At 46.6% G+C, this 27,329-nt stretch overlaps 12 protein-coding genes across 12 annotated transcripts; 4 read left to right on the top strand and 8 right to left on the bottom strand.

Moving 5' to 3' along the window:
• Positions 1–217: 217 nt before the first annotated feature.
• EDB93DRAFT_1095067 (uncharacterized protein) lies at positions 218–3,991 on the bottom strand (the record flags this gene model as incomplete). Its single annotated transcript, XM_041446659.1, has 15 exons — positions 218–293; positions 342–528; positions 586–822; positions 872–947; positions 1,001–1,120; positions 1,169–1,246; positions 1,304–1,414; positions 1,463–1,700; positions 1,750–1,913; positions 1,964–2,056; positions 2,111–2,214; positions 2,268–3,048; positions 3,096–3,352; positions 3,404–3,545; positions 3,599–3,991. 15 exons carry the CDS (start codon positions 3,989–3,991, stop codon positions 218–220), a joined length of 3,057 nt encoding a protein of 1,018 aa, XP_041302003.1.
• Positions 3,992–4,877: 886 nt separating this feature from the next.
• EDB93DRAFT_1180875 (uncharacterized protein) lies at positions 4,878–7,864 on the bottom strand. Its single transcript, XM_041450645.1, has 13 exons — positions 7,750–7,864; positions 7,463–7,698; positions 7,147–7,397; positions 6,983–7,096; positions 6,849–6,924; positions 6,641–6,797; positions 6,434–6,593; positions 6,160–6,384; positions 6,048–6,111; positions 5,878–5,996; positions 5,685–5,825; positions 5,570–5,633; positions 4,878–5,519 (listed from the first exon to the last, which is right to left on the bottom strand). The coding sequence occupies exons 3-13, from the start codon at positions 7,389–7,391 to the stop codon at positions 5,097–5,099; spliced, it is 1,788 nt and encodes a 595-aa protein (XP_041302002.1). The 5' UTR covers positions 7,392–7,397; positions 7,463–7,698; positions 7,750–7,864; the 3' UTR covers positions 4,878–5,096.
• On the bottom strand, positions 7,656–9,725 carry EDB93DRAFT_86446 (heterokaryon incompatibility protein-domain-containing protein). The gene is made up of 3 exons (XM_041457742.1): positions 9,539–9,725; positions 7,750–9,491; positions 7,656–7,698 (listed from the first exon to the last, which is right to left on the bottom strand). The coding sequence occupies exon 2, from the start codon at positions 9,472–9,474 to the stop codon at positions 7,933–7,935; it is 1,542 nt and encodes a 513-aa protein (XP_041302001.1). The 5' UTR covers positions 9,475–9,491; positions 9,539–9,725; the 3' UTR covers positions 7,656–7,698; positions 7,750–7,932.
• A 1,029-nt stretch (positions 9,726–10,754) lies between these two features.
• Positions 10,755–11,467, bottom strand: EDB93DRAFT_1095029 (uncharacterized protein; the record flags this gene model as incomplete). Its single annotated transcript, XM_041446656.1, has 2 exons — positions 10,755–10,881; positions 10,932–11,467. Coding segments are annotated over 2 exons (663 nt in total), but the record flags the coding sequence as incomplete, so codon positions are not given.
• A 1,080-nt stretch (positions 11,468–12,547) lies between these two features.
• On the bottom strand, positions 12,548–13,963 carry EDB93DRAFT_1332111 (uncharacterized protein; the record flags this gene model as incomplete). Its single annotated transcript, XM_041455234.1, has 4 exons — positions 12,548–13,544; positions 13,585–13,631; positions 13,687–13,848; positions 13,898–13,963. The coding sequence occupies 4 exons, from the start codon at positions 13,961–13,963 to the stop codon at positions 12,683–12,685; spliced, it is 1,137 nt and encodes a 378-aa protein (XP_041301999.1). The 3' UTR covers positions 12,548–12,682.
• Positions 13,964–14,056: 93 nt separating this feature from the next.
• On the bottom strand, positions 14,057–15,254 carry EDB93DRAFT_1255994 (uncharacterized protein; the record flags this gene model as incomplete). The annotated part of the gene is made up of 6 exons (XM_041453879.1): positions 14,057–14,106; positions 14,152–14,557; positions 14,619–14,703; positions 14,766–14,777; positions 14,843–14,978; positions 15,029–15,254. 6 exons carry the CDS (start codon positions 15,252–15,254, stop codon positions 14,057–14,059), a joined length of 915 nt encoding a protein of 304 aa, XP_041301998.1.
• Positions 15,255–16,458: 1,204 nt separating this feature from the next.
• On the bottom strand, positions 16,459–18,204 carry EDB93DRAFT_1255993 (uncharacterized protein; the record flags this gene model as incomplete). The annotated part of the gene is made up of 8 exons (XM_041453878.1): positions 16,459–16,612; positions 16,661–16,928; positions 16,984–17,089; positions 17,167–17,427; positions 17,478–17,711; positions 17,764–17,843; positions 17,900–18,008; positions 18,058–18,204. The coding sequence occupies 8 exons, from the start codon at positions 18,202–18,204 to the stop codon at positions 16,459–16,461; spliced, it is 1,359 nt and encodes a 452-aa protein (XP_041301997.1).
• Positions 18,205–18,634: 430 nt separating this feature from the next.
• EDB93DRAFT_1108478 (uncharacterized protein) lies at positions 18,635–19,432 on the top strand (the record flags this gene model as incomplete). Its single annotated transcript, XM_041447845.1, has 4 exons — positions 18,635–18,775; positions 18,823–18,951; positions 19,004–19,022; positions 19,095–19,432. 4 exons carry the CDS (start codon positions 18,635–18,637, stop codon positions 19,430–19,432), a joined length of 627 nt encoding a protein of 208 aa, XP_041301996.1.
• Positions 19,433–20,668: 1,236 nt separating this feature from the next.
• On the top strand, positions 20,669–22,251 carry EDB93DRAFT_86290 (WD40-repeat-containing domain protein). Its single transcript, XM_041457733.1, has 3 exons — positions 20,669–20,673; positions 20,725–21,958; positions 22,017–22,251. Exons 2-3 carry the CDS (start codon positions 20,942–20,944, stop codon positions 22,056–22,058), a joined length of 1,059 nt encoding a protein of 352 aa, XP_041301995.1. The 5' UTR covers positions 20,669–20,673; positions 20,725–20,941; the 3' UTR covers positions 22,059–22,251.
• A 323-nt stretch (positions 22,252–22,574) lies between these two features.
• Positions 22,575–23,644, top strand: EDB93DRAFT_1108477 (uncharacterized protein; the record flags this gene model as incomplete). Its single annotated transcript, XM_041447844.1, has 8 exons — positions 22,575–22,640; positions 22,709–22,852; positions 22,911–23,065; positions 23,113–23,190; positions 23,232–23,278; positions 23,335–23,375; positions 23,435–23,482; positions 23,525–23,644. The coding sequence occupies 8 exons, from the start codon at positions 22,575–22,577 to the stop codon at positions 23,642–23,644; spliced, it is 699 nt and encodes a 232-aa protein (XP_041301994.1).
• A 679-nt stretch (positions 23,645–24,323) lies between these two features.
• EDB93DRAFT_86202 (WD40-repeat-containing domain protein) lies at positions 24,324–26,039 on the bottom strand. Its single transcript, XM_041457727.1, has 7 exons — positions 25,987–26,039; positions 25,900–25,936; positions 25,558–25,842; positions 25,347–25,501; positions 25,118–25,258; positions 24,905–25,065; positions 24,324–24,856 (listed from the first exon to the last, which is right to left on the bottom strand). The coding sequence occupies exons 1-7, from the start codon at positions 25,987–25,989 to the stop codon at positions 24,664–24,666; spliced, it is 975 nt and encodes a 324-aa protein (XP_041301993.1). The 5' UTR covers positions 25,990–26,039; the 3' UTR covers positions 24,324–24,663.
• A 100-nt stretch (positions 26,040–26,139) lies between these two features.
• On the top strand, positions 26,140–27,194 carry EDB93DRAFT_1234194 (50S ribosomal protein L30e-like protein). Its single transcript, XM_041451325.1, has 3 exons — positions 26,140–26,190; positions 26,240–26,342; positions 26,402–27,194. The coding sequence occupies exons 2-3, from the start codon at positions 26,241–26,243 to the stop codon at positions 26,738–26,740; spliced, it is 441 nt and encodes a 146-aa protein (XP_041301992.1). The 5' UTR covers positions 26,140–26,190; position 26,240; the 3' UTR covers positions 26,741–27,194.
• Positions 27,195–27,329: the final 135 nt, after the last annotated feature.

Genomic DNA, 27,329 nt, shown 5'->3' with positions numbered 1-27,329 from the left:
GTCTGGACGAAGTAGCTAACTGCAATTGCTAAGCCTTGCTTTGCTCTTGATCGAAGGTACTGACCAAGTGCCTGCATGTTGAAGAAGAGATTTGGCACTTCTACAAGCAGTTGAACACGCCCGATGTGAATCCGTAAGTGAAATGATATCCAGAAGATATGATTGTGTGAATGCAAGGTATACAGTAAATCATGCAAAGGAGGGACGAAACCTGTAATTATAATAGATTTCCTTCGCTCTTTCGGTGACAAACAGGACAACCCTGATGTATTCTAGCCCGTATTACAGAAGCACTGCCAAACAAAATGAGAAATGAGAAGAATGTAGATATGTGAACTCACAAAGCAATCTTTGCGCTTACTCCACTGGCGAGCACAGTTATGCCTTCACTGGGCTCCTCGTGGTTGTAGATGTCTGTCATGCCATCTACGCAGCTGGCATGAACTACGTGATGACATAAGAATAGCAAAAGAAGGTCTTGCGGTGATCGTTGTAGGGGTTGCGTACATAGCACACAGATCGTTCTTGCTAGAATAGGTATCGAGTTTATGAATGCGGCAAGAGTACAGTAACAATTTTTCGTACCTTTCATGAAGAATCCACTGTTCTGGCCCTTTGAGCGCGTCTTCGCAAGGTCGGAGCTGTCACCATTGAGAATCGTTTGACATCCCTCCATAAGGGAGATTTGAAGATGGAAGTCATGAAGAATCTTGATCAAGGCTTCTTTAAGGCCAGGAATTTCCAACCCGTTCTTGATCCGACGAATCAGACGGATGGGGTCAATCTCAGCCCCGACATTCTCCAGGAGACCGCGGATGAAAGCTACAGGGAGTGAGAGCCATACAAAAATTAGTCTTTATCAGTCGCTTACTCGGACGTGTTTCAGAATATTTGAGAAGATCTTCCCAAAGGTCGTCATCACTTTGTTCTTTAGCGAATTCAATGGCCTATATTTGCTGAATGTCACTTTTTGTTGGCCTCCATCCGCCTAGTCACGTACCATATGCACATCGCCTAGGCGCTCGATAATGAGCGTTAACGCCTTCTTGTTGTTGCCCATGCGACCAAGTAAGAACACCATCTCATTTACAAGATCCCTGTTCTTGCACTCGTTGTACGCCTGAAGGATGTCAGATAACAATGCGACTAGTTTCAATAAATGACGGACCGCCTCAAGATTATACGAAGTGCTTGCCCGAAGATATTCAATCAGGCGATGTGTGGCAAATTCCGCGAACAGCGTAACCTGTAAATGTATATCAATACAACAGACATTTACACCCTTATCTACTGGTGAGCTTACCTGAAGATCAGCGAACTCAGACCCAAGCTGGGAGTCCTTTTTAAACAAAGCATCTAGGTAAAGGAATAGATAGAAGGGGCGATCACGGAGCTGCTGAACCACGCGAACAATCTGTTCGACCGTTCAGACAAGTTAGAAGACAGGAGAACATGAGCGCACAGGTATAGAATGGATATGATCCACCAGTAGAGCGATTGCTTCGCTGGAGGTTGCTTCACCTTCTATGCCTTCCTGTTTCCGTCTTTCGAGGAGCTCCTGATCAAACTCGATCAACAAGAGCACTTGATCCTTCACATCGGTGAATAGATTATGCTCCCGGATGAGTTCGAATACATTCTGTCGTCTGAGGCGGAGGAAAAACGGGAGGGCTTTTCCGAATTGTCGATTAGCAGTATACCTGGAGTCGAGATCAGCGAGAACCAAACAACTCCATAAATTACACAAACAGCTCAGCTAAGCATTCCATAAGAATGACAGCGTCTGGTGCAGGTAAGCTGCCCGAGGTGGTTGATGATGACGGCGATCGGTCGAGTTCCCCTTGCACCGCAACAATGACCGTAGATACATCATAAATCGACTTCGGCCACTCCATGATAGTGCGCATTAGAGACTATGCAACAAATCAGTCCTAATTACGTCCAGGATATTCACATGATATACCTGCCTATCATGCACAAGGAAGTGTGCAAGAATCATCTCGTAGACTAGGTGGTCAAGTTGAGGTGCCTCTGTTGGGACATGAGGAATAATTGTCTACAAAAAGAAAAAGCTCAACGGCGTGTATGTAGCATCGCAGAGTCAACATACCTGTAGTTGCTGACTTTGTGCGAAAACAAATATCCAACTTTCCCAGCGTTCGACGTCTGTGCTACAGACCGTTGGACAAAGGCTTGCAGCCTTACCAAAGTTACCTGACAACATTTTAAGCTGATATCTGCAGAAACGATATCAAACGTGGTTCTACCTTCAGCCACCAAATGCCTGATATATCGCTCTCCTATAGCAATAGGACTGATCTCAGAATGCTCGCCATCCGCAGAGCATTCGCCCTCGTCAAGTTTCTCTGCTTCTTCAAGAGCTTCGTCATATCGCTGATGATCTACGAGCCACAAGATGTGGTCCTTCCTGTCCCTGGGCCGCACGATGACAATATCTTTGGGGCTAATTACGATATGGCATCTTCCTGATGTCCCTGGCAAATTCGACCCGTCGACCTCCGCCAATACATAGTCGTTGCAACTCCATGCTTGATAATTCGTGACACCAAGCGCATCGGCAGATAGCTCTTCACCTGTGTGAGAGATTATCCGTAGTTCAGGGCGCTCAGCTGTTTTACGAGCTTGTCTGGAACGATCTTCAGTCATTTCGTCGCCATATGTATCTGGTGCTTGATAGGCCAATATCAAAAATGATGGCAGCGTGTCATCCTGCATAGAGGATCCCTGGGATCTTGGCATCGAGAGTGAGTTTGATACAATCCCTGAGATCATGCAATCAAGCTGGAACGCGGCAGTTATCTCAACAATGAAAGGAGGTTGTTGATTAGAGCTGCTTGATGCGGTCACAGTAGGAGGTCGTTCTCGAATGCGCGCAATCTTTATGTGGTCCGCCCATCCTATCAGGAGAGTCGTATCATCTTGCCAATGCAAAGTGCACTTGAAAAGGTCCGCACGGGGGCTATCAGCTGGACGCTCGATGAAGGTAATACGCATCTGGGACTGGGTGTCGTAGATCCTGACGCCCTGCTCATAAACAGTATAAATATGGCCAACATATATTGATGCAAACCCACCGAGTCATTCGCCCATGCGATTAAGCGTTCCCGCCATCGTACATGCCACACTGGACCTTCACCAGAGTGGAGAATTGTTTCCTTATGCCCCAACCAGCCCTTTTCTCTTAGTACCAGTGTCCCGGCCATGCCTCCACACACAAACGATCGAGTACTCTTCTTGGCAAAATTAGGTTCTAGTGCTACAGTCCGAATTGGTCGCTTCATGTCGAACATGTATGACTCAGGAGTCAAGAGAGATTGAATAACGACCTGTCCTAATTGTAAAGTGATTAGAATTTAATGGCCCAGATAGAACCCATCCCTACCATCGATGGAGGCGGTTGCTACGAAGTCCGCAGTACTGTCAAACTCTGCATCACTCACTGAAGCTTGATGAGGTTTGTACGACTTGATACGTTTACCCGTTAAATCGACGATGTGAACAATACCATTATGCGTTCCAAGTGCCTAGATAATTCGGGGTTAATCCTTTCCTACCTGCGTTAGAATGAAAGCTTTACCAGAAGGTTATTCGAAACCGCAAGAGCAGAAGCCGAGTCTTTCTTGAGAAGGTCGTTAATTGCCCCGCCCATACGCTCATATTTTAAAGTCGGTTCATCCTCCTCTTCATCTTCGTATTCATCTTCACCTTCCTCTTCATCCCCCTCCCCTTCATCTTCTTCCCCTTCCACTTCCTCATCGTCGTCCTCCACTTCTTCATCGTCATCGTCACCGTCGTCGTCGTCTTCCTCTCTGCTTTCGCTCTCATCTTCGCCGCTTCCAGACTCGTGCGCTGCATTCTCTGGGTCTGCGGACTCGGAAGGGTTGGATCCGTTCGGTAGGACGTCGGAAGAAGAAGGACGGGTGTCCTGCCAAGGGTCAAGCTCTGGACCATCTATAGGAGCGCCAGCCATGAAAATTTCACAGCAGGTTAACGAGCGCAGGGTACAATTGAAACTACCAAGACGAACTAGTACTTCGTACTTCTACCGTACATCTGCAATAGGTAACAGATTGTTTGCACATGTTAGAACCCAAGGCTTGGTGCCAAATACAGTGAGTCAAGTCAATTTGTGCGGAGCGCTACCAGACTCTCAGCGGAGACTGTATAGTTCTCCCTTGCATCCCTGCCAGTTTCCAATAACAGACTTGAAGTGAATACCAGAGCACTGCACACCTTTCAATTTATTATAGACGTTCATTATACCCTCTCATTCTTCATCGATGAGTCGAGCATGGTCGATCAAAGAGCTCTATTGAAATTTCAGCTCGAGAGCCCCAGGACGGACGAACGACGGCTTACCACCTATCCCCGGTGAAAATTTTTCATCACTGGTGAAACACGTACTTGCCCATCATGTCGAAACTCAACTCATAAGCCGCCATGCTAACACAACATGGTACTAGTCACTAGTACATGGCTGTATTAAATATACGGTTGCTCCTCCAACCGACAATACCACAGAAGGTATTAGAGATTTAATGGCCAGGCCCTCAGACGTAACCGTTGCTCTCGTACTATCGAGTAGAAGACAACATTCTTCAGCGTAAACTCTGGTTTACTTACGTGCGCCCATAGAAAGTGGTGTACCCTCGCCAAGGGAATACAAGTTTTGATAATCTTTCGATTGATTCAGCTTCTGACCGAAATCACCTCTTCGTGCATGAAAATAGACTACGAGGAATTCCTTGTGGTAGAGATAGCCATACAAATATTTCGCCTCATTGAGGCAGTGTACGACGAAATACACTGTATGGCAAGGATACTGAACGAAAGAATCTGTTCATGGCACTGATTTCGGAAAACATGCATCATCGACATTGTGCGACCTGTGGTCGTATAGCCACCAGTGCATGGCGGTATCTAGGATTCAGAACTAGGTACTGACGATGAAATTCCAATCAGCAGATCAACAAATGAAATGGGGTTCTCGGAGGAATTTCTAGATACACAAACAAAAAGTACGACTCGACAGCTGCACATCAACCAAGTGATAGTTCAGGATCGTATGTAGGATGTCAAATGTCATGCATATAATGAAGATCCGACCCATAGCCAACGTACGGAGGTGCGGGACCGAGAGGTACAGGTTCATCACTTATCTTCTCAGAAATAAAGCCCTCCGACTGCGGCGGAAGTTCCGGTTCAGTCTTTTTCGAACGCTTTGTCCGAACTCCCAGTGGACGAGAGAGTCTGACAAGATCTTTCTCGTCTCGTTGCGGATGAGGCGGTTTGCCAAAAGATCCAAAGGCTCCACGTTCTGGGTTGAGGACAGCATTATGAAGGCTGGGATGCGTGGCAGGTAGATGGTCAGGATGGAGCAATGCTTGAAGACGCGTTCGAGTTCCTGTGTACCGTCGGAGAATGCGTATAAGCCTCTCAAATACAGTTTCGTCTGGTGCAGGACAGCCGCACTGCATGTATGGGATGTGAAATCGTGACTGAGTCTTGATGAGTAAAGATTCCCAATTACAAGCATAACCCAAATTACCTGCCATGCACGACATGTGTCATCAAGAGCTTTTGAAAGGATGCCTTCTTCTGTGGTGAGTGGACTGAAAAATATATTAAATAATTTCAGCTATGAACTAAGAGACTTCACTCACTGGTCAACACGACGGCCAATGTATATGTCACAATCAACACCATACCTGCCACCCATTAGCTGATGACTGTGCCAAATCAGGTCGATGTCAAGAGTAGGAACAGACATCAGATTCGGCGAGGCAACTGTTAAATCGAGGAAGCTACAGTAATGGTCAGGTCATCATTACGATCTTACGATAGAGGTATCTTTACCAGTGATAACGGAGCAGAGCATGCTCCAGGATTTGCAACTTACCACCTTCCTTGAATGCACCAGGTCTAAGCCAGCCTAATTCATCAATCCCTTTGGTAAATACCCCCTGTCGCAGAACCTAACCGAGAAATATTATAGATTTAGAAAAACGGAAAAATTGCAGACTCACCGCAGAGATAAGGTTGATAGAAAACGGGCTATCGTCTTCGTATGCACCCAAAATTCTGGTCCTCCTGAATTGAGGTGAGAAATTATTGCTAGCACGTGTTGGGGTCACATACGTCGCTTCTGGCTGGTCTTTGAGAGCTATCACTATAGCGTCTTTTAACAGTGGACGGGAGTAACCAATGCTTTCTTTAATTTCTTTCTCCCAGTCCAGTCGAGCAATGCGCTGGTTAGAAGACGGGGGACTTTTACGACAAAACTGTGATGACTGGGTTAGTTGATCTTTGATTGCCTTTGCCCGTCGAGGATCTCGCTTTCCGTTGCCAAAGAATAGACTTCCACTGTAATCTTATCAGCGATAAAATTTTTGTTGAATCAGTGCCACTCAACGCCATGTAACTTTCGTTCCCATCCTCTGACTCTGTCAGATCTCGCACGAACTTCGCCACGGCTAGATTCCCTTTTGTGATCTTCAGTCTACATCCTGGTAGAGGACACATAGCACTAAAGTGCTGCTCCGAGTACCCAGTTCCGTTGTCGTTAACAAACGCTTAAAACAAATCAGCCTGAGAAGGATTAAATGGACCCTTGACTCACGAACGAAGACACGTGTCCTACACCGAGGACACTCCATTTGTTTATGAGTCAACTCTTCCATAGAGTCAAATGGATCGAAAAATGACCCAGTTTGTTTATGCCATGTGGCAATCCGCGAGGCAGATGGCTGATTATTTGCAAGCTTTCCAACATCAATCTACACATAGTCAGCTCGTGTCCAGGAGAATAACTATCAGCAAGGACTGACAGAAGCAACGACAAACATGTTGAGCAGGCGGAGCTGCTGAAGGATGAGGAGACGCTCGCAATCTTCTTCATACCAACTGCCGAAGGTGAAATTTTGAATCAGTGACTCCGCAAGGATTACTATACGAAACCTACCATGGATTCAATAAATAGGCGTGCCAAACCATCCACACGTCGATGGGTGGGAAATGTTTGTTGATAAACTTCTCAAGAGGTACGAATTTTAGAGACTTGACCCATCGCTCAAATCTTGCCTAGGCGTCATTGTGCATATGTCAAATGGAAGTGACTTGACGAACCTGTCAATAGCCAGGGTGATAAACCACATCCACCGGCTATCTCTATCCATTTGTGTTGCAAATGTAGGAATCCTGCGGTCCTTACATTCTTCTACTATAACCCTCAGATTATGGAACGCTCTGAGGAGGCGGAGGTGCCCCTTCACCTGTACAATGGATACGAGTGGACCTGGGGTCCTTTGTGAGCCGATTTCAAATGAAGGGCTTTGTTTCCGCGAGGTTTGCTTAATCACTTTGTTCTGCATGACCAGCTGCGAAGAAAGGAGGAGTTGTGAGCTCTGCGAGTTCGTGCGAATATCTTATATCTATAGCTCACTGTTGAAATACACCAAAAGTGCGGCTTCAAAACGGGGCGAAAGGCTCAGTTAATGATTGGATCATAAGAGCAGTGTTAGCAAGATTGATCATCAAGTAGAATGATCACTGGATTGTCAAGGCCACCTACTAGATGGACCTTTGGCAATTGCTCGAACAAGCTGTCACTGCAGTGAGTGCCCATTCGGCCTCGTATATGATTACTACCGTAGGGGTTAAGACTCAAATACAACGGCCCTTCCCGCGCCCGTGAGATGCAATATCTGTAGCGAATATGGCTGTACTCACCGTGGCAGAGCAGCATCAGGACGACTCAGACGCATCAAAAGATTCACGCCCTAAGTCAAAACGGGTACTACTTGACTGCCGAGTGTGGGGATAAAGTTGTGGGGATACGGTATACATCATTCAGTAGTTGTAACTCCGCTACCTCAAGAACATGATGAGCAGAAGTCTTCAAAAGTCACGGCATTAAAGGTATAACTGGACTAATTTGTCTACGCAGTGGCGGGCTTGTTGAATCTTGATAACTTCCTCTGTCATCTCTTTCCTCCACCTTGCATCCGGAGATGCATGTAATGTATCCTTGGACAAAAGAAATGCAGTAAATGGGTCTTTTCTACCGTCCATAAAACCCTTTCCACTGCTGTCAGCCCAGTAGTCCAGGACAGCTATTGCCCATATGGTACTATGAGGTTCGCGCTTTGGGCCAATGTGCCTCACCACTACATCATGATTGAACTCTGTATGCCTGAAGGTAAGGTACCTTGAGTTATGCGACTCGTCCCTTGCGTGTTGTAAATCGACAAACAGTCGGAGCACTTTGATTTGGAGGCCATGGTTAGTCAAGGCAAAAAGCCTATCTCCAATGTCGTATCTTGCTGTATTCCATTCCTCCTCATTGCCTACTTCGTGTCGGCGCTTCACCAGTGTTTCCTGATATCCCACGGGATAACAGCGTGGAGCGTGGGGAAGGGTGGCATTGTAGTGGGAGCATTGGCCACTCCAGAGAAACACGTCCCATTTGTCGTATCTCTTTATTATCTCTTCCATGAGACGGAAGAAAGCCCTGTTTCCCTCCCCATATGCGATCATGAGGCTGACATTGAATATGCCAATGAGACAATATGCAATATCTTCTGTCCGAGAAGTTCTCCTCTTCGATGCCCATAGCATCTTTTGCGGCACTCGATTTGTGCCAGGTTCGAACGATTTAAGATCTTCGAGAGGAATGTTCGTGATTTTTTCTATCTTTCGCATGATGATATCGTTGACTCTATCGCTCTTAGACTGGTCGAGAGGTACAAGAGGATTCCAGTCCCTTCCGTAAAACTTGATTTGCGCTGGGGCAAGGAGCTCTTGAAGCGTCCATCCTCTTGTGAACCAAACGTCGACCTTTGCTCCATCCTTCTGCTGCCTTTCAAGAGCCGCCAGGTTTTCCGTCTCCGACAGATGTACGATGCATACGTGGGAATTCCTGTACCAGCGAAACATGGAGCGGATAGATTCGTCCAACTCCGCGCTCCCTGTTTTGTTTATGCAGCACGTGTCTGACCAGGCGAATTCGCAACCATGGTCATCCCTCGCTTTACGACAAAATTGTCGAAGCTTCTGCCACTTAGGCTCAAGCTCAGCCTGGACTTTCATCGGCTCCGTCGACATATCTTGATACGAAGGCTCGCTGGACAGCCATCGATGGGAGAAGATGGCATATTTCAATGTCTCCTTTACCCGCTCCCTGATACAGTCCTCCATGTCCACAAGCCTTGCGTTGCAAAATTCCCTGTAGATCTCGTCAGGGACTAATTTGAAATGCTCCTTGACGAAAGCCCTGTCCACGAGTTTGAAATGCAGCCCCTGGCCATCTTCGCTGATATGGATCAGACGAATTGGCATCTCATTGATGATATATTCGTCGAATACTTCTTCAACAAGTTCTTTGAAGTCGTTATCGTCAATTCTGGAGGCGCCTATGCCGCCGTCGACCACCATACGAACGTCCGAGCCGCTCATAGTGACTTGAAAGACGTCTGCTAATGTCAGACAACAGAGTCATAATATATAGTGAGCAACTCACGATTGATGGCCTCTGTCGGTTGTGGTTGCTGAGAGAACCCTTAGACACTCTACAGGATATTCGCGCCTATATATAACTTTCTAGAGCGGACTTTTGAACCGCCTTTGACGCCCACGACGAAACATAGATGATCTGCGGGTCTATATTCAAAACGTTATCAAGCCTTGTTCTGCTTAATACACAGCACTGTATTGCTTCCATGAAACTCGCAATTTAGTGCGAACCGACTCCTTTCGAGATGATATAGGAGCTTTGCTGTGTGGTCATTCCTCAAAGTCCCTGACAATGAGTCCGGCTGTATTGCATTGCCTCACTTGTAGACGGGGAGCCGCCTTGATGTCTGGGATTTCAACACACAGAAATCGGGTCTAGCTTCTTCGCTAATTTGTGCCTTACAGCGCTGCTTCCAAACTGCCGGAATACAAGAATGTAAACGACACCCGACAATCTTCTGGACAGCAGCCTGGAGTGCTGTGTGTTTGATATTGATTCACTCCCAGACGTGCATTGGTGCAAGTTATTCTTGTGCTACTACTCATACTGGAGTGAGGGCCGACCCCTAGGTACACTGCAAACTGCCGCAAACCTTTGACACATGTCCAAAATGGGTACCATGTGTCAAACCTTTAATAATATGTCCCGAAGGGTTTTCTCGCCAGAAATTGCCGACAATTTGAAAATTTGCCTAAGCGAGCCAATGGATCCATGATCTTAAGAGACCTTTACAAGGCACCTAACTATATTTATGAGACCCCGATGGAACATAGACGACCGTAGCTAGTAGTTGCACTGGATTAGAATATCCTCCATGCGTGGTTTCAATAGATTGCACAGATGTCTCGTTTCATAGGTAGCGCAGAGGTCTGCTCTCATAGACTGAGGATATGTCTCGTTTCATAGGTTGTACAGATATCCCACATGATGGGTCACACAGATGTCTTATATCGTATATATGTTGGTTGGAAGGATGCCGATCTCGCACGCAGGAATTCAATGCACCTCAGCCATTCAGAATCAGGCAGGTAAAAAAGATCAAATGAAGCACGAGTGTTATTGCATTAATGCTGATGCGGGTAGACACAATGTCAATCAAAGTAATATGTATGGGGTGATGCCAGGGTATTAAAAGGAAGGTGCGGTGAAAGTATCTACCAAAGGAGTGAATAGTGCCAGTCATTATGCGAGGAATTTCGGAACGAGCTTCCTATGAGAGAAGTCAGCCCCAAAGCAATGAGTCCTGGATGGTCGTCTGCCACTGAGGGCTAGTTGTTTTCAGGAGTTTAGGAACGACCATGCTCCCTGGAAACTCAACGAGGTCCATCTGAAAAAATTCAACGAGCAGGCTTTGGCATAATCAGCAATCGCATGTGTGATGTAATAACAATAAACTTACTTGCGCACCGCATTTTCATATGTTCCGCGGGCTGACTTCGTATACTCTGGTCCTGCCTCTTCTCTCGCAGCTTTGCGAATAGCTTCAAGCAAGCAATCCACAAAATTCCAGAACTTTGCCGAGGTGAATTTGGGACCCTTACCGTTTTTTCTTTTGCTAAATCCAGAGCCACTGTCGTCGTCGTCATAATCCTCGTCGGGTTCTTGCTGGCCGGCTTCTTCATCATGATTCTCGCGAAATTGATCTTCCTCTCGGGTGTCCATCACGTGTCCTCCCTCTCCAAGGTCACCGTCACCACCAGTGTCGTTGCTCACTCCAGGTTGTGCTTCAGAACCTTGGCCGTCCAAATGGTCCATGCTGTCTTCAAGACGATCTCCATGCTGTTCGTCATTCTCGTCCACCTCTGTGCCTACTTCGCAATCGAGTGTCATTGCAATTTTGACGTGGAGGTCTTTATGAAGGGAGGGGATGAGCGAGCTTGAGTAAAGGTCCTTGAGTGGGATGGCTTTATAGTCGCTGACTCCAATAAGAAAGATTCACAAGCAGCGCCACTAGACTCGTGTTAAATGCTTGATAACGTGTATTAGGATTAAAACATACTAAAAAAGTGTATCTGTTCCAATGACAAGCTTCTACCTCAATTACACCGTGAGCCAGTGATTTGGCTGTATCCATGATGCTCATACGCTTGGCAATCAATATGACCAACTTAGAGGTGGTCAGCGTCACGATGATTTGCATGGGACAACGAAATACAAACCTTGGACTTGAGATTACCGCGAATAGAAGAGAGCAACTCACTAACAATTTTTGAGAGCTGTGCCAAAAGCTCTACGTCTTGCATTAGTGCGGCTGGCAGCTTGAATACCTCACAATGATTCTTGATAAAATCCTGTTGCATAGTCAATTCGTGCGCATACAAAAGGCAGTGAAAAGGGTACCATAATGTTTGTGTGCGTATCTGTGACATACGTGGTAATGTTTGGTGATAAGAGACACGCGGTCAAGCGGCTCTGAAGCGCGGACTGCATTTAATCTAGTCAATCATCAGAGTCCGTTCTCTGGCGGCGCATACCAGCCATGATAGGCTCATCGAGGGATGCTTCGGATGGAGTCTGCAAAATGATACTGCCGCCAGGCCCGTCAACAACAGTGTGAGAGGCTGAGTGGTGGCTGCCTGGCTGCATTCCCAGTGGTGAACGTTCTCGCTGGATAAGATGTGTGGTCCTGGTTGCAGGAGGTCGTTGAAAGGATGCTGAAAGACTCCTGCCCCGAGGCCCCCCAGCAGTAGCTGGTGTCAACAACCCACTTGTCGATCCTGCTCTTCTGGGCTGTGAGCCACCTGTTTTGTTAGAACTTCCAGACCGCACGGGAAACCATTGGAGCAACATAGTTGAGCAGAGAGTTGGTTGGGTGAGGGAAACTGGAGGGAGCAGCCAGTCAGCGTGTGTCACTGATATCTTCCATTCCGAGTGTCATAAGTCTTGTTCGGCTGCATATTACAAGTATCATGTTCAAGGGAGAAAGATGATAAATTATAATACCCACTGACAGAATTGCATTGCATCTGCAGCAACGATTTAAAAAAATGTGCATATGTGACATAACGGTGTACTATCATAACATAAGGTGGAGGAGACATCACTTGGTGTCCTCCCAGATACAGTAAAATATATACCGGAGGCCTCAAAAACTTTGATCATCCCTCCTGCGAGATTCCAACACTGTGACCCTCCTTCACATCTCTCCCGTTACTGAGGATACATAGAATGGTCCATGAAATAGTGTGGGTGCTGCGCCTGTGACTGCATGCAAGTGTGAATGGCCTGCACATGAGCTTGAGCCATCCAAGCTTGCTGTTGGTGGTTTGGGTACATCTGGGCATGTGCAGTGCGAGGCTGCAAACCCGGTAGCTCGGCTTGCATAAAGTGAGCGGGAGAGGTGTGGGGTTGGTGTGTTGCCAGAGGAGGTTGTGAGCTGAGGAATGAGGCTGTGTGAGTGGGGTGCACAATGGATGCCGCATGTGCTCCTTGAGGACCTGTGTTGGAATATGACATGGAGGGTGGAAAGGGAGCCTGAGGGTGATGTGGAGCATGTAGCAAAGGTCCAATTGGCAGTGGCAGAGGGTAATGTGAGGCTTGCAGTGGGGGAGGCATGAATTGGTGGGATGGGACTGTCAGACCCTGCTGACTGGATGGAGACATCTGTCTCGAGGTCCCAGCAATTGGCTGCCCAACATTTGATGATGTCATCTTCCTCCTGCCTCGTGTGCTGGTACCGCTTGTGCTCTTTCTTGGCTTGGCGGCTATCTTTTTGGCGGGAGCACGATCAAAGGCAGGAAGTGGTACAGTTGCATTGCAAACACTTTCCTCCACAACAGTCACACCTTCTTGAGGCTCGGGGATGCTGCCTGATTTCTTTGCTGCCTTCTTGTCTTTCATCTGCTGTATGGCTAAAGTTCGAACTTCAGCCGGATTGGCGACTCTCAATGGTGACTCGCGAAGTGCCTCAGGTATGACCAGCTGGATAAGATCACAGTTGTGAATCGAGTAGGCGTTGAGGAAGAAGTACGGAGTTGGCTGATGGTCGACAACAGGCTTCGTTTGAATGGATCTGTTCTTGATGTAGGTGTTGCTGGTGCATGTTTACGCACTTCGAATCAATACAGTTGTGTTGAAGATTGACAGTGCAAATGATATCCTGTAATCCAGCAATGTTCAACAGACAGCTCTGAGTGTTAGAACATGTCACTTACCATTGCTGTCGAGACTGTTTCATCTTCTGTAAGGTCAAGACATGGTAGAAAAATTGAAGGATGTAATGTAGGCCTGAATGAAAAAACTTGCAGTGCGACATGATCCACGGTGCTACTGGTGCCATGTGATATAAGGATCTCGCGGATACGCCCAATAGACATCTGCACACATATTAATGCTTGATTGCAGACAGACCAAAAAATCATTTACCTGTCCATCAGCAGGTCGTCGAAAGATGACATGACTATTCAGATCTGCTCGTTCTCCCTTGCTCATCACAAGTGATTTGCCTTGGCAGTACGAAACACCAGATCGGAGAGTTTCGAGAATTTTTGCGCAGTGAGTATCCTTCCATTGTACTCCATCTGCTCATTGTGCCTTTCCATTAACGCCAACAGCAGTATCAGGACTTCCAGTGCCTATGCATACTTAGCAATGGTATGACAACATACCGCCTAACTCACCAGGCAGTGGAGGCTCACACAAGATACTTGAGATACCGAGAAGGTGGGCCTGTTCTCGGTGTTCATTGAGATAACATAGCACCTGCTCTCCTCCACGAACCCATCTCTTAACATTGCGATCGTACCAACATCCACCAGTGGCAACGTGTTTCACGATGTCCTGGTATGCGAAGAGTCGACAAGTGTCCCTGCTGGGCGCACGTTGATTGCTGTGAATGCACGACAGTCGGAAAACGTGATTGAATGATTCATATCTCTCAGTGGAGAATATGATTGCAGGTCCGAAATGACATATGAATGCCGGAAGATGAATCAGGAAGTGAAATTTCCGCTTGCTGATGAGAATGCTTGGAGCACATTGCACTGTTGTATTGAGGAAGTCCTCGATCGTTCTGGATAATCTTGCCTATTTAAAGAAGATCGGTTAGTTCATGACACCTTTCAACACTTAAGTAGTGTAAACTGACGAGATATTCTTCAGTATCTGGTATTGTCGTGTGCCAAATGAGCACGACAAGTTCCCCGATAACGGACCACCCATTGAGGACCAGTCTGGGGGACGAGGTCATACACCAGGAAGGGCATAACTTGGGCTAGGCTCTTGAAATGTTTACCTATTAAGCCACCTTTATAATGACATATATAGTCAGCATTCAGAGAGGGTGCGTTCAGTCCGTCTTTGTCAACAGACTCAAGGCAGCTCTGAAAAATGTGCAGCAGCTTGGCTTTCTCCAGGATAAACACGCTCTGACCCCAAAAATACTTCACCACACCCAACAATACTGTATGGAGAATTTCAGTCAGCATATCCAAGTGGATGTTGATCCCTGTGAGACAATATTGTGAGCGTGACACGAATGACATTGACCAAGCTTACTGTTCATCCCAAACAACGGATTCATTGCATCATTGAGTGTGGTACCTCGTAATAATTCATCAAACTCCTTTTCAAGCGCTGCTGTGATCTTGCTTTCGGATGTTGCTGGTAAACCTGGCACTCGTTTGCAGAGTTTCTTTCCAAGTTCTATGAGAGACTCGAGGATGGATGCTGAGGCACTGTCACGAACACCTGTGGAAGAAACAGCACTCTGCACTTTTGTCATGGCACCCGATTTTGTTATGACTTGGATGGTATCTGTTGGCGACGCTCAAACAGAGCGTGTGTCATCAACGGTCGAGGATGTCCTTGGGCTAGCCCAAGGTTAGGGGTCTTACTTGGCGAGGCTTCGGCAAGTAAGATTTGACGCCTATGTCCAAATCAGGTAGCTTATGTCAAGCGGGTGCGAGACAATAAGCTATATCGGCCTAGGCTTACGACACCCGAAGGTTAATTGTAAGATCGTCGTTAATTAGAAGGACAGAAGTCCGACTAGTTAACAGGGGCTTTGCTTGTCGACGAAGTCGATGAGTAAAGATCGAGACTATAGGCTTATCCGCGAAGAGCAGATAAGAAGATAGAATATAGACTGCTGGCGAGGCAGAAAGGATCACTCTGGTGAGAGTAGGAGGTCAAGAACCAAGTAGATTCAAGTTAAGGAATATGTTACATGGTAGCGAGTTTATATAGAGGACGGGAAGCATATTAGTGGATGATAACTTGTACTACCAAGAGAAGTAATCGGTAAAGGGTATGACCATAACAGGAAGGCACGTTCGGTCGAGGTAGAACGTGCTAGATAAGAAAGTGAGTCAAAGATCGAAATGAGAAGTGAAACACGCAATGGCACGATCATGCAGCTGCGGATCTAAGTATAAGTCGCATGTGCGACTGCGCACCGAGTCAGAGATCAAGAAAGGGAATAGGGCAAAGGGGATGCGTCGTGCATCATATCATAGGTTACCGTCCAGACGGTAAAGGCAAGGGGACTGTCCACAGGATCAGTCAGGTGGTGAAACGGAGCATGGATATGCTTCGTCAGTGAAAGGATCCGGCCAGATGTACTGGCTCTGCTGAAGCGATAGGTAGAGAGCGAAAGGGAATGTGAGAATGACAAGGATGACCAGGGTAAGGTCGGGGTAAGGGTATGATGCAAGGGCTGATACGAGGAGGATCAGGAGAAAAATGGTTGGGGCCCAAGCGTCTAGATGTTCTTGTAACAGATTTCATTGCAGCTTCAAATTGATGTTGAATGTTGTTGGTGGCCTTTTCAGGTGTTCGTAAACTACCTGACTACGAGTATGAAATTAGATCAAGTAAGAGACACTGTGATATATGTTCGTACCTTGAATATACTGTTGTAACCCTCTTCGGATGCCTTGTATTCTTTTGTGCCGCCGACGTTACATGTCCTGCAGAAATAGTTGCAATTAAGGCCTGCATGGCTGCATTCCTCGGCTTGCATGGCTGCATTCCTCGGCTTGCATAGGATTATCGCCGGCAAGAAAAAGTCCACATGGAATGAGCATAACTTCCTCCTCATCTTTACAGTCCCATGCAACAATGCCAGACTGCGCTGCATTACTGCAAATATTCAGGAATAAGCCAGAATGAATCCAGAGAAAAACATACCAAAGAGAATCTTTCATTGCTCGCATCAGTTCCATTGGAGCAGCGTGGGGTGACGATGTGACAAATCGCACAAAGAACTCCTTCTCGAGCATTTCACGAGGTAAGTTTGCATTTGACATATAAATAGTGTGGTGCTTGTTCCACTGCTTCGAAATATTGCCCGAGACATCGTCCATGAAGATTATGAGAGGGACTGTATAAACCATTCGGCCTTGCGCCTTTTCACGCAAGGGATTAGGCTCGAGTGACCCGTATTTAGCAGACAATGCTGTTACACACTTAAGTTCACATCTGTTAAATAAGACGACCTAGATCTAACGCACCAGTGAGTCCACAGTCAATCTCATTTGTTGATGAAATATCTTCATATGACCGTGCAAATGTTGAAGTTGGGACGATTTCTTGTTCATTGTTGATAATAAATCCTGCCTATTGAACACTTTAGAATAGTACACGACATTATAAAGGTCACTCACATCAGTTCATTGAGCAGCGCGACCGAGCACATAGAGAATCTTATTATCAGGACCTTCAACACCACCCTCAACAACCGGAGAGCCAAGGAAAAACTGTTCCAGAATAAAGTAGGCTCCCGAAGACTCCTGTAATAGCTCATTGACAAAATACACTATCCCATCCACTCGTGCTGCGGGAGGAGATGGAAGGTCGAGCAACATCTTTGTGCTGTTGAAAAATTGCGACATCCCTTTCCCACAATCCTCAGGATAATCTTGCATTGCAAAACGTGTAAGTGGGTTTGCATAGTCCTGGAATGATATGAATGCAACACCCTAATACGAGGTAGCAGAAGACAGACCTTTGCAATTGCGTTCACAATATTATTAATGTAGAATATATTCCCTGACTGGGCAGTAACCTTCTCGGTTGGTCGACCAACAAGATCCTCAATGAACAGTTGACACTTTTTAGTCCCGTTGAGTGAGGGCACATTTTTGGTGCCAAGCTGTTTTGCCCAATTAAGTACCGCTTTCTTCTGAGCATCTGAGAAGGGAAGGCGTGGAGAGCTGAATAAAAGCGATGTCGTAAAATCCTTGAGAAGAGTATAAATGTTTCATTGCACAACTAACAACAAGTGTACTCACAGCTTGTGATGGCCAAGGGTAGGTTGGATTATCAGGAGAGATGTCTTTGAGAGCATATTTTTTCGCCGGAGGTTCATAGTCTGCAAACGCATTTAAATACAAAACAGCATGAAAGAAACAACTTGAATTCACTCACCGAAAATATCAATCCCAAAGTCAGGGACGTCATAATCACATAACTCATTCTCCTTGTTGATGGGGGCGAGTGGTATCGAGAATGGGATTTCACCTGAAGGCAAGATTCTCTTGCAGTTCGGCAAATAGATCGGTAAAGTGTTCATCGAACTCATATACCCAACTTCCAACGGCATTGTTCAAGTGCTCAGACAGCGGGATCTCCAAGTCAGCCTCACATGTGTTGTATGAGTCTATCTCCATCAGACCACTATCAGCATCCATATGATCAAGTCCAAACAATTCAGCTTCCATGTCCGGGTCCATATTGCGTTGTTTAGGATTATTCCTGGCCCAATGCAAGTTTGCCTTGAAAACAGGATGAAATTTTGATGCTCAGTCACCCTTGAAATTTTTGGCGTGGCATGTGTGCTTGTCTGATACGATATGCTTCTGGATAAAACGGAGATCCATGGTACAGTGCAGACCGTTCTTCTTGGGACATACATTGCAAACGATGCGACTCTGCGTATCATCGCAAAATTGGAGAACTGTAACAAGTATTAGATTATTATCAGACAGACAAGATATATAACTCACTTGTGCCATCGACAATATCATGCTTCATGGCTGATCCGGGTCAGTGTGTCAGAGGTGGGAAGAGGTTGCGAGTCATGTGGTGCACACACGATGAAAGAACACCAAGTCCAAAGTCCCACGTCTTCTTTGAATTCTTGTCAAGCTTGCACGAAATATAATGCCTGGAGTGCTCACCAACATTGCAACTGTCTATCCCGATGTCCAACACCAGGACATGGATGACGCAACATTCAAGCCGCTATTCTTCACGATCAGATTTTCTGGTACCCTTCCGAAGCACCTGATAGAACAAAATATAGTGAGTGTTATTAACTGCCTCCGACAATTTGCTACATTCATTCGCAGCCTGTTGAGATATCAGTGTCAATCGCTGAAGAATACGGGTGCTTCACTATGCCCTTCATAAAAGCTATATCATCGATGGATCAGTGGCAGTCCGATACTGAAAGCATGCTAAATTCAAGCAACTCAAATGTGAGCATATTTTGCTGCGTCTGACTTGATGAAACTTACATTGTGCTTCGAGTTTTCTGGTATCCTTGAATGTATTCCCCCTCCTGATGAAATCCCCATCCCATTCCTCCCCCTTCCATCAACATTCAACCACACTAATTGAGGCGATTGGGCAAAGCTATCAAAGGAGATTGAGGGGTGGCTCGTAGAACTCAATACCGAATTGTCACAATGGATGTGGGGACGGGACACATTTTGGTTGACATTTGTTGCCGCATATCCCTTCTTCCCAAGAGGCACCTGGCCAATGTGGGATCCCCACATACCGTTGGAAGGTGCATTCATTGAACAATGGCTAGAGACTTCAGGTCATAGCATCACAGTCGACCAGGAAATTATGGTGATAGACTTGGGCGATACAGAGGACTTGAAGGAAATCTGGGGCGCATTTTGTAGGGATGCTGCCCTTTTCTACCCTTATCCCCTCATTTCTACCAACTAAACTTGCTACAATGATCCAGAGGTTTTTTTGAAGCAGGTTAGATATACATTCAAGTACATACCTTAGAGTTGTTGTTGTGCCACCACTTGTTATAATATGTCTCAAATGTCAATTATGTTTCGTTTGAAGTATCAAATGGCCACAGGGATAGATAAGTCGCAAGCTTGAATGTTTGAGCAACCAGTCATCGCTGATCGGGTCGTTGCAGGCATGGAAGTTTGTGATTAGCATTGTATAGACAAAAATAGCACGCTCAAATATCTGTAGGATCTCTGACAGATGTCTGTGCTATGTCTCATGCCCGATCTCGTCCATATGACTCATTCTGATCTCCCTCGCATGTTCACCACGCGACATTTGTACAACCCTGGGGTTATACACGCACAGCCTATTACCACCTTGGTGGGAGATTGGGCAAAATTCTCTTATAGACCTCCGAATTCGCGCCTTTACTCTATAAATTTATTATTTATCACACAAACACCCATGACAAATACAACCCGGCTGGTTCCCAGGAGCACTAAATAGTTTTCTCATTAGCTCGGTTTCGCCCAAAGCGGCAGTTTGTGGTGTAGCAGGGTCCCAACGTATTCTTCTCAAACTTCGTCACGTCAATAGTACCAAACATTCAATCCTTGAGTAACTTAAGCGGCTGTTCCTCCAATTTGCCATACCAGTTGAACCGTTTTCGATAATGGTATCGGCCACGTTTCCGGGGTTTCTATACGTGCACAATAGCTTCGAGGATCGCAAACTCGACCATCCATGGCAGGAGAATCACACATGGCATGCGGCAATCATGATTGTGTATCATGTTGGGAAATATACATACAACACACATAATGGTTCCGTGTAGAATTGCGTGTACTGGACGCAGCTGGAGTGGAAACACGAACTGGTGGGCCCATCTAGAAGATCATCGCCATACCGTGCACTGCCATCCTCGACCACCGAAGATCCGAGAAACATGTCTTAGAGTTGCCGATTCAAACGTTCAATCACAGCTGACTTGAATCAGAATATGAAACGATTGATTATCTTCAATACTAATAGGAATTCGCACATACCCGTGATGCTAGCAACCAGAGGAGACCAAAGGAAGCCCGCAACCGTAGGATCTCCGCTACTAACGTTCTAGGGAACAGAAGTTTAACATCCCACTGGGTAGAATTCTCCGTCTTTGGGTAGCGGCCTGATTCAAATTCGAGGGCATGGCCAATCAGGTGAAGCAGATGAACCGCGTATGTCTTCTTCCTATCTGCCCCATGAACACCTGAAACAAGCACGATCAGGCTCGTTGATTGATGTGGAAAGCTGCGGCGACACGACTTGAACGCATGTCCCCATTCGCTTAGATTGTCAAGCAATAATAACCTCATGTTTTGGGCGTCTAGTGAGAGGTTTAAAAGACTTCGTCACACGCACCTCTGCAACTTCGAGCAAGACGCCATCCCTGGATTTCCCCCACAGTCACCAAGTAGAATTTAACTGTGCTGCAGCTTTACTAAAATGGCGGTGCTCATTCCCAATATCACACCCACTCGAACGTTTGAAGATCACGGGGATCGTGTGGTCGCAGTCGCGGTTTTCAATCAGTATAGCGACGATAAACGCATGGTCACGGGATCATATGATGGGATGCTTCGTCTGTGGGACTTGAAAACAGGTGTAGTGTTAAAGAAGATGGAGGGGCATCGAAGTCGGGTGCGAGCATTGGCTGTCTCACCAGATATGAGATGGATAGCAAGCGGCGATGAGAGCGGAGAGCTCATCGCCTGGCATGCAGACACCGGGGAACTCGACCAAACAATCAATAAAGCCCACGACGGTTGGATATTTTCACTCAACTTTTCTTCGGATTCCTGCATGCTGGCTAGTGGATCATCTGACACCACCACGAGGCTATGGGATCCATCAACGTGGCAGGTGAAACATATACTTAAATGCGGTGGAGCTGTTCGCTGCGTTCGGTATTTGTCCTATTATGGGGAATCACTTGCGATTGCAACGGACCGCGGTATCCAGATTTACCAGAAACACACCTCAAACAGTTACTACAGTCACTACGATTCATCACCACCTCCACTCCCCACTCAGTTGAAGAGAATGATTGGTGGAGGATTGAATTACTCATTCGCTTGTGCACCCGATTGGACACGCCTTTTCTTGGGGGGAAACGAGGCTGATCCCACCATACGAGAATGGGATACATCGACCTGGGAGCAGGTCCTTAATCCATGGAAGGGTCATTTTAAGGATATCCATGCCATTGCTCTGAACTCTCGCGGTACTCTTCTTGCTTCCGCATCTTATGACAATCGTGTCCGCCTCTGGAGACTGTCAGATCGACGAAACATTGCCGTATTCAAGCACTCTGGGGAGGTGAACTGCGTCACGTTCTCTGCGGATGGCAAGCACGTCCTCAGTGGAGGTGTGGATAAAAAGATCTCAGAGTGGCCAGTATCTGAGGATGCTTTGCCAGAGGATAGCTCGAATGATGGCCTCATGAAGGAGCAGGCGACACAAGTACGTTTGTACTCATATTCCCGCCCATTCATCATCTAAGCGCGTTTTTTATGCCAAGGCTCAAGCCTACTCTGATTTCAAGGCATGTTCCCACCCTTGATTCTTATAACGCAACGTGAACATGATTGCGCAGGTCCTCGTTATGAACTCGACAGTCCGCAATGCATGCATAGCTAGGGACTGGCCTACCGCCGAAAGGGCGCTAAATCTAGATATTTACACTGATGCCAACGATCACACTGCCTATGCAAATCGCGCATTTGTTATGGCGCGAAAATACCACTGGGACCAAGCACTTCATGACGCAATTCAGGTGAGGCTGACTGACGCATCATGACCTCTTTACAAAAGTTAACTGTAATGATGGTATAGTCTGTCACCATTCAGCCATCGTTGGCGGGCCATATCTCCAAGGGCATTGCCCTTTGCGGGAAAAAGCAGGTTTTGGCCGCGAGAATATCATTTGACCTCGCATCCATGTTCACGAACCGAGATTTAAAGACTGATCACTTCTTGTTCTTGATCAAGGCAGGCAATATTTTTTCTTCAATACTCCGTGCTTCATCGTGGTTTTTAGGCCATCGCGTTATTCAATGCAAATGAACATCAAGAGGCCATGCTTCGCATCCGAGAGCTATCTGCTTGCCCCAATGTCGATCATATTGTTTGTCATGTTGTGGAAGTGAGTACCATGTATTCCATCACACCAGGTTCATATGTTGTCATTAATTCTTGCCCTTCGTACACAAGGCCCACCTACGCGTCCAATTGGGAAACATTGCCTTGGAGGGTGCACGGCACAGCGAAGCTGTTGAATACTTCACTGCCGCTGTCAATGCTAGTGCTTCCTTTTACAAATTGCCAATTCATTTGTTGTACGATGAATTCGTCGTGGTACGCCTACATGACACAAGGGAAAACTATTTCGTGCTCAACTGCAACTTTCCAATAGCTCTTTGGCTGGGACCTCAAGTCGTTGTGGCAAACTGCGCACCAGCAACAGTGTTGTGCATTCTTTCGAGCAGGTAGTTTCGGAACAGCCATCGAATCATATCAGTCCATCATGGATAAGATTGATGAGGATCTGAAGGCTGATTTGCGTGCTTGGTTCGCTGGTGAGTATTCGGTAGTGTCTCCTATCTCTCCGTCTATAGTCAACAACTGTACTTCACTCAGCTCTCAAGTAAGATCGAAACGCGCTCTATGCTTCCCACGGAGACGATGCGCTTGCCGTGAGCGGTTGCTCATATAGTTTGAAACAGGGATCCTCTAGTTTTCATTCATACCTTGACGGTAGCTGTGTTGCTCAAATAGTCCTCGGTGCGCATATCATAATATATTGGCTTACTTGAACATGTTTACCCTATATTTCCAAGTATCTTTACTTTCACTTGAAATCACTTCTGAACATTGTCTCGTGCGTCTGTTTTGACGTTTCAGGCTGTGAGATAAACCGTCCAGTGATGGCTGCTGTAGGTTTGCTCATATCTGTTCTCCATCACGTGCAAACCTGCCAATCTCTATGTAAGTTGTCTAGGCAGGGGGAACGAAATGAACTTACTTTAGCTGCATCGACAAATACGTAGCTCAGAGCTTGACGAGCCCGTTCGTTCCATGTTCAAGTGGTATGGATCTCACGAGTGTGCATCATCTACCTTGAGAAGTCGAGCGGAAGACCTGGAATAGGATGAGCTGCTTTTAAAGGAATGGAGTCTACAAGGGCTCTCTCCCGACACGACATTTGATTCTATAAATGGGATGGACGCTGCTCACCAACGACAAAACGACGAAAACGGTGATGAATCGTGATCGCTGTCTCCGAAATCACTAGTATCCTGACCAATGATCTCGGGAACGCACAATCTGAGGGAACGCCTCTCATGGACATCCCATAGGTCAACTATTCGTAAGCAAGACGTGCCCGATTCCTCGAGTGGGATTTTAACATCAGCCTCCATCACATCCGGAGGTAGGAGCCTTCCATCGATTACTCAAAGTGAGCCAAAATGCTATTGCAACCAGAGCCATGCATGTCAGATGGACTCGAGGGGATAAAAGCTATTCGTCACGACGAACCATGGTATGCGCCTGAAGATCATGGCGTAATGTGAAGGTGATTTGAGACTCTAACAACTTCTACCGCTTCACGTCACAAGCACCTTCATAGAAAGATGTGATTTTGGATGTGTTGCCCTTGGATTCACCAGTACTTTGATGATCTCACAAAAAATGACTTAGAACCATGGGTCGCTGTTCGATTGCAGCGTTGTCCTCGGCATTTTGGATGGCGAAATCGAAGGGATACAGGTCGTAATCTGCGTTATCCTCTATAACCGGCACACGGAGAATGTCTAGGAGAAGATCACGACGAAGTGGCTTATCAGAGTCGAGTTGAACATGCAACGACAGCCAAACCAGCTAGGGATGAGGAAAACAAAGGGTTAATTTTTGGCGGCCACATAGAAGAATTGTCAAGCAGACGGAGACAGGAACAACAGAAGTCCATATCGAATAACGGAGATACTGTAATATGGTCAGCACAGCAAACTGTCTGTGATCCAGATGTTAATTCATGGATGATTCTCCATATGAAAGTGAGACATTCATTTCATTCGTTCGTCAAGTCTAGGATCTACAGCGGTTGAGAAAAATGATGAACTTCAGCAGTACAAGGGGACCAAAAATGACAAGCTATCCTACCCATACTATGCATCGGTACCAGCGGATCTCCACCATCGTACATGTCCATCCTGTCCACCACTGATGAATGCACCCGCGGTGCCAGGAGCGGGTGGTTTGGGGGACCAAGCAATGCTCCATACCTCGCCACTTTCCTGAAGCGTCGAGACTGCTGCGCGTGCCGACAAGTCCCACACCTTGATCGTTTTGTCAGCAGACCTAGCGAACAAGTATTATTAGAGTTATGTCTGATAGAACATGATGTACCCTGATGCGGCCAGACGTCCATCTGGTGATATGCTGGTGCTCAGCACCCAAGAGGAATGTCCCGTAAGTGTGGCTACCGCTCCAGAACCTGGTTTTCCGGATGGAGTTGAGCGCACATCGTGAAGAATCAGGCGTTTGTCATCAGAGGCTGTCAGTAGCAACTGGACGCCGTTCACTTAGGCTACTTTCCCTTGATAGATTGATGAAACGAACCTGGCCGTCGGATGACCATGCCAATGATCGCACACACATGGCATGTGAAGAATAGGTTGATGTCAAAGCCTGTGATTCCAAGTCAAATATGAAGACTTGGCCAGCTTCATTCGATAATGCTACTTGAGTACCATCTGGACTCTAATCAAAAATGATTTGTTAGTTCTTGCGAGCGTTCTGGGGGGTTTCGGAATTCGGAGGATTGCTATTTTGAATAAGATAAACTCACATGCACACAATCCATACCGTGTCTACTCCTACCACTTGTCAAGACCGCTTGTCGTGTTCCGAAAGAGTCAGGGTTCGCAGAGTAGATATTCACGTTTCCAGTGCTGCTTGTGCCCGCATACGTCGCTCCATTCGGATTGAGTGACACGGACCAGGCTGCGCACATGCAACATCATGAGAAATTATGCTTTCTTAGAGTCCGTATAACTCACAAGGCTCGGCGCCTTGCACTGCAGACCGGTCGTAGCTTTCATGACGCCCGACCACTGTATCAGCCTGGAGATCCCAAAGACATGTTGTACCGTCGAGACCATTGTACAGCGCGAACTTCCCGTCAGGTGAGACCGATAGAGAAACTATGGCAAGGTTGTGTGGCGGACGCGACATCGACACCTGTCCAGAGGCGGAATCCCACTGCTTCACTGTGCCATCAGCTGATGCCGATACGGCCGTATTATTGGCTGTCCATGCCACAGCCCAGATCTCGTCACTGTGCGCTGTAAACGATGAATTTAATGAAGCCTGCCTAAAGGTTGTAACACTCTGGCGCGTACGTTCTTTGCACTCAAGCGCGTTGACGAATGCGAGACTCTAGCAAATTTTGTAATCTAACTGCTATGCATCAGAGAACGCGAACAAACCATATCCGATTGCCTTTGTGGTGGATGATTAGGTGCAAGAATGTAAGGCCAACATCAATCACATCAGGTCAAATGGAATAACGGCTCTTTCCGAGCGGACTTTAGATGCACACAAAACCTTGTTAGTGGCCGAAACCTTATTTTTCCTCACATCAACGAGAGCGGACGAAGACATCGCAAATATTCTGTAAACTAATCCCAAAAGTATGTTTGTCTATAATACTAATCAGTCGTCTATCTGATTGTGCAATAGGATGTCTGACGCTGGAGATGAAATTCAAGTCGACGCCCCGGCTGAGGTCGAGGTCACTACCGAGGCTCCAAAGGGAAAAATGTCCGTCGAGGACGCTCTTCAGGTATGCAGAACTTGAGTCCTGTAGTCATGTTTCATCAATCCTCACCTTTGATCGCGTAGCAAGTCCTGAAGAATGCCCTTGTTCGTGACGGTCTCGCTCGTGGACTCCGCGAGTGCGCCAAGGCATTGGACAAGCGCCAGGCCCACCTGTGTGTGCTTGTGGAGACCTGCTCAGAGGCTGAGTACATCAAACTCATCGAAGCACTCTGTGCAGAGCACAAAATCAACCTGATCAAGGTCGGAGACGGCAAGATCCTGGGCACATGGGCAGGTCTTTGCAAGATTGACAAGGAAGGCAATCCCCGCAAGGTCGTGGGCTGCTCTTGCGTCGTTGTTAAGGACTATGGTGTAGAGAGCGAGGGTCTCAATGTGCTCCTTGAATACTTCAAGAACCGGTAGGGTGAGTACAATTTCAACTTTCGTATCACGATGACAAGACAGACTCCCTCAACGGAGAATCCGTTCGATGAGGAAATAGTCTAACCGGAATCATTATATCGTCTGATCGTTATTCGTGTGATTGCTTGAAACCTCATCACTGACTAACATCCATCTATCCTACAGATTATTTCGTACCCTTGTCCATCATTCACGTACATCTGCCAATAAATGATCCCCTCAGTACCTCACGTGTTTGATGACTGATTGTTTCTTATCGTCTAACTTCCGCCGTGGTTGGATGTACATATACCGCGTGTGATTCTTTCCCTCCGACCAGATACCTAAGATTTCACACATGCAGCCGTGCTGCATTAATGGTTCACCCCAAGTATATAGTTTAAGTTTCACCCAAACAGACCTTTAAATGTGTATTCAACCGAACGTAAATTGTAGTCTCCAAGATTTGAAACTGTGTTATGAGTTGGACATAAACTGCGTTGACGGCCGGAGGTATTAGTGGAATCACGAGCGTTAACTCCGTGTACATGATGCTTTCCCGGGTCAGACTTATATAGGCAAACTCCCCAGAGTTTCAGCTCCTTAAGAG

This window comes from Suillus bovinus (assembly GCF_016758785.1).
Source record: "Suillus bovinus strain UH-Sbo-P2 chromosome Unknown EDB93scaffold_108, whole genome shotgun sequence".
Lineage (NCBI taxonomy): Eukaryota > Fungi > Basidiomycota > Agaricomycetes > Boletales > Suillaceae > Suillus > Suillus bovinus.
Note: the sequence above shows the minus strand (reverse complement) of the source record. Positions and strands in the feature narration are given on the sequence as shown.